The sequence below is a fragment of the Vidua chalybeata genome, chromosome 36 (genome assembly GCF_026979565.1).
Source record: "Vidua chalybeata isolate OUT-0048 chromosome 36, bVidCha1 merged haplotype, whole genome shotgun sequence".
Classification (NCBI taxonomy): domain Eukaryota; kingdom Metazoa; phylum Chordata; class Aves; order Passeriformes; family Viduidae; genus Vidua; species Vidua chalybeata.
The window spans coordinates 219379-230157 of NC_071565.1; the positions used below are offsets into that span (position 1 = coordinate 219379).

The 10779-nt window shown below is 55.4% G+C and overlaps 2 protein-coding genes across 6 annotated transcripts in view; both read left to right on the forward strand.

Annotated features, from left to right (window-relative positions):
* The first annotated feature begins 52 nt into the window (after positions 1–52).
* SNAPC2 (small nuclear RNA activating complex polypeptide 2) lies at positions 53–5768 on the forward strand. 5 transcript variants are annotated; one of them, XM_053968586.1, is made up of 5 exons: positions 53–348; positions 1613–1720; positions 3252–3365; positions 3497–3737; positions 5091–5768. In XM_053968586.1, exons 1-5 carry the CDS (start codon positions 142–144, stop codon positions 5312–5314), a joined length of 894 nt encoding a protein of 297 aa, XP_053824561.1. In that variant the 5' UTR covers positions 53–141; the 3' UTR covers positions 5315–5768. The 5 variants fall into 5 exon arrangements, with proteins under 5 accessions (XP_053824561.1, XP_053824563.1, XP_053824560.1 ...); XM_053968588.1 differs by having other exon boundaries at positions 3294–3365; XM_053968585.1 differs by lacking the exon at positions 5091–5768 and adding an exon at positions 4826–5084.
* Positions 5769–6068: 300 nt separating this feature from the next.
* GABARAP (GABA type A receptor-associated protein) overlaps positions 6069–10779 on the forward strand; it is a 7093-nt gene continuing 2382 nt past the window's right edge. Inside the window, exons 1-3 of the mRNA XM_053968591.1 lie at positions 6069–6905; positions 9075–9153; positions 10346–10464. Of these exons, the coding sequence (XP_053824566.1) occupies positions 6816–6905; positions 9075–9153; positions 10346–10464 (288 nt within the window). The 5' untranslated portion in view covers positions 6069–6815. The remainder of the gene's footprint in view (positions 6906–9074; positions 9154–10345; positions 10465–10779) is intronic.

Below are 10779 nucleotides of genomic sequence, written 5' to 3' on the forward strand. Positions count from 1 at the left end.
GCGCCGCTGGGGGGCGCCCTGCGCAGTAGAGGCGGGGGGGGGTGTCGCCGGTTTGTGACGTCACAAAAAGCGCGCCAAGAAGACGCGGCCGCCATGTTGGCGCCGTGAGGGCGAAGCCGCCGCCATGACGGAGCCGCCGCCATGAAGCCGCCGCGGCGGCCCCGCCTGATCCCGGCGCGGTTCTTGAGGCTCTCGCCGAGCCCCGAGCGGCCGCAGCGGGGCCCGTGGGGGCTGCGGGAGAAGCGGGCGCTGCTGGAGGCGCTGCGGGCCGAGGCTCAGCGCGGCCTCCCCGAGCAGCGGCTGGCGGCGGCGCTGAGGGAGCGGCTGCCCCGCAGGAGCGAGGAGGAGGTGGGGAGGGAGCGAGGGAGGGAGGGAGGGCGGGGGGCAACCCCAGGAGACCCCCGAGGGACCCTCGGGGCGCCTGAAAGGGTCGCGGACCTTCCGAGGATCCCCAAAATCGCCTCCTCAGAGACCCTAAAATTCTCCTTAAGAGTCCCCGAAATTCCCCCGTCAGGCGTCCCCAAATTCCGCTCAGAGACCGCCCCCCAAAATCCCCTTCAGAGACCTCAAAATTCCCCCATCGAATACCCCCAAATTCCCCCCTCGGATCCCCCCAAATTCTCCCTCAGAGACCCCAAAATTTCCTCTCCAGAATCCCCAAAATTTCCTCTCCAGAGACCCCAAAATTTCTTCTTCAGAGACCCCCAAATTCCCCTCAGAGACCCCCAAATTCCCCCATGGGGACCCAAAATTTCCCCTCAGGAATCCCCCAAATTCCTCCCTCAGAGACCCCCACATTTCGCCCTCAGGGATCCCCAAATTCCCCTCAGAGACCCCAAAATTCCCCTCAAAAGACCCAAATTCGCCTCAGAGACCCCTAAAATTCCTCCCTTAGAAACCCCAAATTCCACTCTTAGAGACCCCCAAATTTCTCCCTCAGAACCCCCAAATTTCCCCCTCAGGGATCCCCAAGTTCCCCTCAGAGAACCCCCAAATTTCCGCCCTCAAAGACCCCCTAATTCCCCCATGGGGGCCCAAAATTTCCCCTCAGAGACCCCAAAATTCCCCTCAAAAGACCCCAAATTCCCCTCAGAGAACCCCCAAATTCCTCCCTCAGAGACCCCCAAAATCCCCCATGGGGACCCAAAATTTCCTCTCAGGGATCCTCAAATTCGTCAGAGACCCCAAATTCCCGTCGGATACCCCAAATTTCCCGCCCAGGGATCCCCAAATTCCCCTCAGAGACCCCAAATTCCCCTCAAGGACCCCTAAAATCCCCCATGGTGACCCCAAAATGCCCCTCAGAGACCCCAAAACCGCCCAAATTTCCCCTCAGGGACCCCAAAATCCCCCCCAGGACCCCCTTTAGGGGGATTTTTCAGAGGAATTTTTGGGATCCCCAAATTTTTTTGGAGATTCTGAGGAGAATTTTTATTTTTAAGTCCCCAAATTTTTGATGTCGTGGGGGGGGGGTGGAATTTTACAGGGCTCGAGAATCCCAAATATTTCTGGGGAGAATTTTTGGGAAAACGCCCAAAACTTTGGGGTTGCCACCCCTCCCCCCAGATTTTGGGGAGCCCCAAAAATGCCGAATTTGCCCCAATTTTGGCAGATCCGGGCGCTGCTGGTGCGGCTGCGGGGCCGGGCGGCCCGCGAGGCCCTGACCTCGAAATTCCGGAACTTTCTGCGATTCCAGCGCCGCGTCCGCGCCCCCATCCAGGTTTTGGGGGGATTCTGGGGGGGTCCTGGGCTGGGAATTCGGGAATTTTCTGGAATTCCAGAGCTGGATCTGCTCCTCCATCTGGGATTTGGGGGATTTTGGGGGGAATTGAGGTTCCCAACTCCATTTTTGGGGTTCTCGGGTTGGTTTTTGGGGTGTCCAGGCAGATTTGGGGGGGTCCTGAGCTGGGAATTCGGGAATTTTCTGGAATTCTGGAGCCGGATCTGCTCCCCCATCTGGGATTTGAGGGATTTTGGGGGGAATTGAGGTTCCCAAACCGATTTTTGGGGTTCTCGGGTTGGTTTTTGGGGTTCCCAACTCAGTTTTTGGGGTTCCCAGGCAGATTTTGGGGGGTCCTGGGCTGGGAATTTGGGAATTTTCTGGAATTCCGGAGCCGGATCTGCTCCCCAATCCGGGATTTGGGGGATTTTGGGGGGGTCCTGGGGAAATTTTGGGGTTATTTGAGGTTCCCAACTCAATTTTTGGGGTTCCCAAACCGATTTTTGGGGTTCCCAACTCAGGTTTTGGAGTATCCAGGCAGATTTTGGGGGGTCCTGAGCTGGGAATTTGGGAATTTTCTGGAATTCTGGAGCCGGATCTGCTCCTCCATCCAGGATTTGGGGGATTTTGGGGGGAATTGAGGTTCCCAAACCGATTTTTGGGGTTCCCAACCCAATTTTTGGGGTTCTCGGGTTGTTTTTTGGGGTTTCCAGGCAGATTTTGGGGGTTCCTGAACCAATTTTTGGATTGTCTGGGTTGATTTTTTTGGGTCCCAGGGCTTTTTTTGCAGTCCCTGGGTTGATTTTGGGGTGCTAGTGCCGATTTTTGGGGTTCCAGTGCTGATTTTGGGGGGGTTCAGAGCTGATTTTGGAGTTCCAATGCCGATTTTTTTGGGTTCCAGGGCTGATTTTTGGTGTTCCAGTGCCGATTTTTGGGGTACCAGCGCTGTTTTTGGGGTGCCAGTGCCGATTTTTGGGGTTCCAGGGCTGATTTTTGGGGTTCCAGGGCTGATTTTTGGGGGGTTTAGAGCTGATTTTGGGGTTCCAGTGACGATTTTTGGGGTTTCAGGGCCGATTTTTGGGGGGTTCAGGGCAGATTTTGGGGTTCCAGTGCCGATTTTTGGGGTTCCAACGCCGATTTTTGGGGTTCCAGTGCTGATTTGGGGGTGCCAGTGCCGATTTTTGGGGGGGTTCAGAGCTGATTTTGGGGTTCCAGTGCTGATTTCGGGGTTCCAGGGCCGCTTTTTGGGGGGTTCAGGGCAGATTTCGGGGTTCCAGGGCCGATTTTTTGGGGTTCCAGGGCTGATTTTGGGGTTCCAGTGCCGATTTTTGGGGCTCCAACGCCGATTTTTGGGGTTCCAACGCCGATTTTTGGGGTTCTAGGGCTGAGTTTTGGGGTTCCAATGCCGATTTTTGGGGTTCTAGGGCCGATTTTTTGGGGTTCCAATGCCGATTTTTGGGGTTCCAGTGCCGATTTTCGGGGTTCTAGGGCCGATTTTTTGGGGTTCCAATGCTGATTTTGGGGGTTCTAGGGCCGATTTTTGGGTTCCAACGCCGATTTTTGGGGTCCCCAGGTGTGGCAGGACCTGGCTGAGACCCTCGTGGGAGGGGTCCTGGAGGGACCCCCCAGAGCCGCCTTCTCCCAGGTGAGGGGGGGGCCCGGGGGGGTTTTGGGGTTCGGGAGGGGGGGGGAGGAATCCCCCAAATCCCCCCACCCCAAATTTGGGGTGAACCCCCCCCCAAAAAAAATCCCCTAAAATCCCCCAACCCCCCCCAGGTGCTGACGCTGGCGGCCACGGAGCCCCTGACCCTCGACCACTCCAGACCCCCCCAAAATTCGGGGACCCCCCCACATTTGGAGCCTTCCCAAAATTCGGGGACCCCCCCCGAGGTGGGGACCCCCCAAAATTCGGGGTCACCCCAAAGCCGGGGGGGGCTGCAGGTGGATTTTGGGAGGATTTACGAGTTCCTGGCGCGGATCAGCGCGGGGGGGGAGGGGCCCCCCCTGCCCCCCGCAGGTGAGGGGGGGGGGACACCCCCAAATCTGGGGGGGGGAAATCCCCAAAATTTGGGAGGGAGAACAAAAATTTGGTGGGGGGGAAATCCCAAAAATTGGAGGGGGGAATCCCAAAAATTGGGGGGAGATCCCAAAAATTGGGGGGAGATCCCAAAAATTGGGGGGAGATCCCAAAAATTTTGGGGAAATCCTAAAAATTCGGGGGAGATCCTAAAAATTTTGGGGAAATCACAAAAATTGGGGGGGGGGGAATCCCAAAAATTGGGGGGAGATACCAAAAACTGGGAGGGGAAATCCCAAAATTTGGGGGTAAGGGGGGAAATTTTTGGGGGGAAAAGGGGGTGGGAATTGAGGGGGGTCCCCAAAGATTGGGGGGAAATCCCAAAAATTTGGGGGAAATCCCAAAAACTGCGGGGAAATCCCAAAAATTGTGGGGAAATCCCAAAAATTGTGGGGAAATCCCAAAAACTGGGGTGGAAATCCCAAAAATTTGGTGGAAATCCCCAAAATTGGGGGGAGATCCTAAAAATTCTGGGGAAATCCCAAAAATCTGGGGGGGGGATCCCAAAAATTTGGGAGGGAGAACAAAAATTTGGGGGGGGGAGGGGGAAATCCCAAAAATTGGGGGGAAGGGAGAAATTTTTGGGGGAAACGGGGGTGGGAATTGAGGGGGGGTCTCCAAAAATTGGGGGGGGGGGGGGCAGAACTGGGAGGGTCCCAAAAATTATGGGGGATACCCCAAAAATTTGGGAGGTTCCAAATTTTAAGGAGTGGGGGGAGCTTGGGCAGGTCCCAAAAAAAAAATGGGGGGGGGGAATGTGGGGGAGGAGCAAAATTTGGGGGGGGGGTTCCCAGTCCCAAACTGGCCCAATCCCAGTCCCAAACTGGGGAGGTCCCAGTCCCATTTTTGGGGGTCCCAGTCCCAAACTGGGGAGGTCCCAGTTCAAATTTGGGGTTCCCAGTCCAAACTGGGCCAATCCCAGTCCCAAACTGGGGAGGTCCCAGTCCCACTTTGGGGGTCCCAGTCCCATTGTTGGGGTTCCCAGTCCCAAACTGGGAGGTGCTGACCCCGTTTCCCCCCCCCCGCAGAGGCCGCGGTGGTTCTGTCCTTACTGGGAGGGTCCCGGTCCCAAACTGGGGGTTCCCAGTCCCATTTTGGGGATCCCAGTTCAAATTTGGGGTTCCCAGTCCCAAACTGGGGAGGTCCCAGTCCCACATTGGGGGGTCCCAGTTCAAACTGGGCCAATCCCAGTCCTACTTTGGGGCTCCCAGTCCCAAACTGGGGTTCCCAGTCCCATTGTTGGGGTTCCCAGTCCCAAACTGGGAGGTGCTGACCCCGTTTCCCCCCCCGCAGAGGCCGCGGTGGTTCTGTCCTTACTGGGAGCGCTGCCGGCCGAACTGGGAGCACTGGGGGGGCTGGGGGGGCTGGGGGGGCTCCGGCGGCACCTGCGGGGGCTCTGGGGGTCCCTGAGCGCCCCCCCAGCCCCGGCGGGGCCCCCCCAGAGCCCCGAGCCCGCCCAGTGCCCCCCCCTGAACCCCTTACTGGTGCCACTGGTCTTACTGGGACGGGCGGGCTGAGGGGCCCGGAGCGGGGGGGGGGGGGGAAATTCCCCAATTTTGGGGGGGTCCAAAATTCCCGAGGGGGCCCCAAAATCCCCAGGGGGGGGCCCAAATTCCCGAGGGGGCCCCAAATCCTGGGAGGGTCCAAAATTCCTTGGGGTGAGACCCCAAATTCCCGAATTTTGGGGGGTGGGAAATCCCAAATTTCCCGGGAATTCCCAATTTTTTGGGGGGGTGGGAAATCCCAAATTTCCCAGGAATTCCCATTTTTTGGGGGGGTGGGAAATCCCAAATTTCCCAGGAATTCCCATTTTTTTGGGGGGGATGGGAAATCCCAAATTTCCCGGGAATTCCCAATTTTTGTGGGGGGTGGGGGGGGGATCCCGAATTTTGGGATGATCCCGAATTCCCTGTGCTCTTTCCCGGGTTTTTTGGGAAGGGGGAGAAAATAAATGTTTGGGTTTTCCCGAAATGGGAGCGCTCGGGACTCGTTTGTGGCTGGACTGGGAGGGAACTGGGAGCACTGGGAATGGACTGGGATGGACTGGGAGGGACTGGGATGGACTGGGAGGGGTCTGGAGGGAACTGGGATGGATTCGCCCGGATCCCCCCCCCAGTTCTCCCCCAATGGTTCCGCCCGTCCCGCCTTGGCCACGCCCCTTTTACATCACGTGCACCGTGTTTATTCCCTCCTGCCACGTGATCCTCCCCGCGCGGTGACGTCAGTCACATGACGTCAGTCACATGAGGGCCGCAGCACCGCCCGGATCCTTCCGCGCCTCCGCCCGGGGCTTTCCCGGCGCCGCCCCGGCTTCCCGGGACCCCTCCCCGTTCCCGGGACCCCTCCCCGTTCCCGGCACTGGGAGGAACTGCGGCAGGCCCGGGAAGCCTCAGGAAGGGACTGGGACGGACTGGGAGGAACTGGGATGAGCCGTGCGCAGTTTGCGTAGCGCTGTGGGCAGGGCCCTTACGCCACCTGCGCAGCGCTGTGGGCACCGGCGTGGCCACTCCGAGCAACTGGGAGCGAACTGGGCTGAACTGGGAAAGGCCTGGGAGGCCTTAGGAAGGCACTGGGAGGAACTGGGAGGAACTGGGAGGAACTGGAACGAGCCGTAGAGCTGAGGGCGAGCCCCTTACGCCATTTGCGCAGCGCTGAGGGCGCTCCCCGTTCCCGTACGCCATTTGCGCAGCGCTGAGGGCGCTCCCCGTTCCCGTACGCCATTTGCGCAGCGCTGAGGGCGCTCCCCGTTCCCTTACGCCATTTGCGCAGCGCTGAGGGCACGCCCCATTCCCGTACGCCATTTGCGCAGCGCCGCTCCGTTACCGTCCGCGGGCGCTCCTTACGCTGCTGGCGTGCCGTACGCCGCTTGCGCAGGCGCGGCGGGGGCGGGCCCGTATCCCTGCGCGCGCCCGACGCTCCGGTGCAGGCCCGGTCCCGGTCCCGGTCCCGGTCCCGGCCCGGCCCCGTCAGGCCCCGGCCCCGTCAGGCCCCGGCCCCGGCCCCCGGCCCGGCCCGGCCATGAAGTTCCTGTACAAGGAGGAGCATCCGTTCGAGAAGCGTCGCTGCGAGGGCGAGAAGATCCGGAAGAAGTACCCGGACCGAGTGCCGGTGAGGGCCGCGGCTGCGGGAGCGCCGGGAGCTCGGGATTCACCCCGGGGAGCCCGGAATTCCACACGGGAACCCCGAAATTCACCCCGGGAATCCCGGGATTCACCCCGGGAACCCCGGAATTCCACCCGGGGACCCAAAATCACCCCGGGAACCCCAAAATCCTCCCCGGAACCCCGAAATTCTACACGGGAACACCGAAATTTACTCTGAGAACCCCGAAATTCCCTCTGGGAATGCCAAAATCCCCGGAATTCAGCCTGGGACCCCAAAATTCACCTCGGGAACCCCGGAATTCCATCCGGGAACCCAAAATTCCCTCCAGGAACCCCAAAATTCCATCCAGGAACCCTAAAATTATCCTGGGAGCACCAAAATTCCACCTGGGGTCCTCAAAATTCCACCCAAGAACCCCAAAATTCATTCTGGGAACCTCAAAATCCTCACGGGAACCCCAAAATCCCATTGGGAACCCCAAAATTCACCCTGGGAACCCCAAAATTCCACCCAAGAACCCCAAAATTCCCCCTGGAAACCCCAAAATCCACCCAGGAACCCCAAAATTCCATCCGGGAACCCTAAAATTATCCTTTGGTCCCCAAAATTCCACCTGGGGTCCTCAAAATTCACCCTGGGAACCCCAAAATTCCACCCGGGAACCCCAAAATTCACCCTCGGAACCCTAAAATCCCCCTGGGAACCCCAAAATTCCACCTGGGAAGTCTAAAATTATCCTGGGAACCCCAAAATTGGACCCCAAAATTCCATCTGGGAACCCTAAAATTATCCTGGGGTCCCCAAAATTCCACCTGGGGTCCCCAAAATCCACCCGGGAACCCCCAAAATCCCACTGGGAACCCCAAAATTCAGCCTGGGAACCCCAAATTCCACACGGGAACCCCAAATTCAGCCTGGGAACCCCAAAATTCCACCGGGAACCCCCAAATTCCACCCAAGATCCCCAAAATTCAGTCTGTGAACCCTAAAATCCCCACAGGAACCCCGAAATTCCCTCCAGGAAACCCCAAATTCCACCCAGGAACCCCAACATTCCCAAATTCTGGGGGATCCCTTTGGGGTTTCCCTTCCCCTCCCCAATTTGGGGGCATTTCCCTCAATTTTTGGGCTTTTTGGGTAAAATTCAGGTGCTTTGCCCTCAATTTTAAGGAATTTCCCCCCAAAATTCCCATTTTCGCCCCCAAATTTAAGGAATTCCCCCCCCCATTCCCATTTTTTCCCACAAATTCCAGGATTTTTTTTCTCCCAATTCAAGGATATTTTTTCTCCCAAATTCCCATTTTTCCCCACAAATTCCAGGAATTTCCCCCCCCCCAAATTCCCGGATTTTTTTCACCCCATTTTGAAGGAATTTCCCCCCCAAATTCCCGGATTTCCCCCCATTTTTAAGGAATTTTCCCATCCAAATTCCAGGATTTTCCACCCCGTTTTGAAGGAATTTTCCCCCAAATTCCTGGATTTCCCCAAATTCCCGGATTTTCCCCCATGTTTTTAAGGAATTTTCCCCCCAAATTCCAGGAATTTTTCCACTAGTTTTTAAGGAATTTCCCCCCACATTCCCGGATTTCCCCCCAAATTCCCGGATTTTCCCCCCCATTTTGAAGGAATTTCCCCCCAGATTCCCAGATTTCCCCAAATTCCCGGATTTCCCCCCAAATTCCCCGATTTCCCCCCAAATTCCCTGATTTTCCCCCCCATTTTGAAGGAATTTCCCCCCAAATTCCCGCATTTCCCCCCCACATTCCCGGATTTCCCCAAATTCCCCGATTTCCCCCCCACATTCCCGGATTTCCCCCCAAATTCCCCAACTTTTCCCCCCAAATTCCCGGATTTCCCCCCCCAAATTCCCGGATTTCCCCCCCCAGATTCCCAGATTTCCCCAAATTCCCGGATTTCCCCATTTTTGAGGAATTTTTTTCCCCCCAAATTCCCCGACTTTTCCCCCCAAATTCCCGCATTTCCCCCCAAATTCCCGGATTTTTCCCCCCGTTTTTAAGGAATTTCCCCCCCAAATTCCCGCATTTCCCCAAATTCCCGGCTTTCCCCATTTTTGAGGAATTTTTCCCCCCAAATTCCCGGCTTTCCCCATTTTTAAGGAATTTTTCCCCCCAAATTCCCGGCTTTCCCCGTGTTTGAGGAATTCTCCCCCAGGTGATCGTGGAAAAGGCGCCCAAGGCTCGCATTGGGGACCTGGACAAGAAGAAATACCTGGTGCCCTCCGACCTCACAGGTGGGGCCGCGCCCGCGTGGGGGATTGGGGGAATTTTTGGGAATTTGGGAATTTTGGGAATTTTTTGGGGTTTTTTTGGGGAATTTTTGGGTTTTTTTGGGAATTTTGGGGTTTTTTTGGTGGATTTTTGGGAGTTTTTCAGTACAATTTGGGTTTTTTGGGGGGAATTTGGTTTTTTTTTGGGGGGATTTGGGAATTTGGGAATTTTTTGGGGGTTTTTTTTTGGGAATTTTGGGGTTTTTTTTGGTGGATTTTTGGGAGTTTTTCAGTACAATTTGGGTTTTTTGGGGGGAATTTGGGGAATTTGGGAATTTTTGGGGGTTTTTTGGGAATTTTGGGGTTTTTTTTGGTGGAATTTTGGGAGTTTTTCAGTACAATTTGGGTGGGTTTTTTGGGGGGATTTTTTGGGTTTTTTGGGGGGGAATTTTGGGAATTTTTTGGGTTTTTTGGGGAATTTTTGGGGTTTTTTTGGGGAAATTTTTTGGGTTTTTTTGGGAATTTTTGGGGTTTTTTTGGTGGATTTTTGGGAGTTTTTCAGTACAACTTGGGGTTTTTTGGGGGGGGAATTTTTTGGGGTTTTTTGGGGGGAATTTGGGAATTTTGTGAATTTTTTGGGGTTTTTTTTTGGGAATTTTTTGGGGTTTTTTTGGGTTTTTTCTTGTGGATTTTTGGGAGTTTTTCAGTACAATTTGGGGTTTTTTGGGTTATTTTGGGGGGAATTCTGGGGTTTTGGGGGGAATTTGGGGGGTTTGGCCGATTTTGGGGTTTTTAGGGTCGATTTTGGATTTTTTTTGGCCGATGTTGGGGTTTTTTGGGTGGATTTTGGGTATTTTTTGGGCGGATTTTGGGGTTTTTTTGGGTCGATTTTGGGAACTTTTGGGGTGATTTTGGGTTTTTTTGGGCTGATTTTGGGGTGTTTTGGGATGATTTTGGGGTTTTTTTTGGATGATTTTGGTGTTTTTGGGGTGATTTTGGGTTTTTTGGGATGATTTTAGGGTTTTTTTTTGGCTGATTTTGGGGTTTTTCACTGATTTTTCACTGAATTTCGGTGTCTGCAGTGGGGCAGTTCTATTTCCTGATCCGCAAGCGGATCCACCTGCGGGCTGGGGATGCTCTGTTCAGATTTTGGGGATGATTTTGGGGTTTTTCACTGATTTTTTCACTGATTTTTGGCTGTTTTTGGTCTCTGCAGTGGGGCAGTTCTATTTCCTGATCCGCAAGCGGATCCACCTGCGGGCCGAGGACGCTTTGTTCTTCTTCGTCAACAACGTCATCCCCCCCACCAGCGCCACCATGGGCCAGCTCTACCAGGTCCCACAGCCCCAAACCTGCCTGGAAATCCCCCAAAACCTGCCCGAAACAGCCCCAAAACCTGCCTGAAAATACCCCAAAACCTGCCTGAAAATACCCCAAAACCTGCCCAAAAATATCCCCAAAACCTGCCCAAAACAGCCCCAAAACCTGCCCGAAACAGCCCCAAAACCTGCCCGAAACAGCCCCAAAACCTGCCCAAAACAGCCCCAAAACCTGCCCGAAACAGCCCCAAAACCTGCCCGAAAATGCCCCAAAACCTGCCCGAAAATACCCCAAAACCTGCCCGAAAATACCCCAAAACCTGCCCGAAAA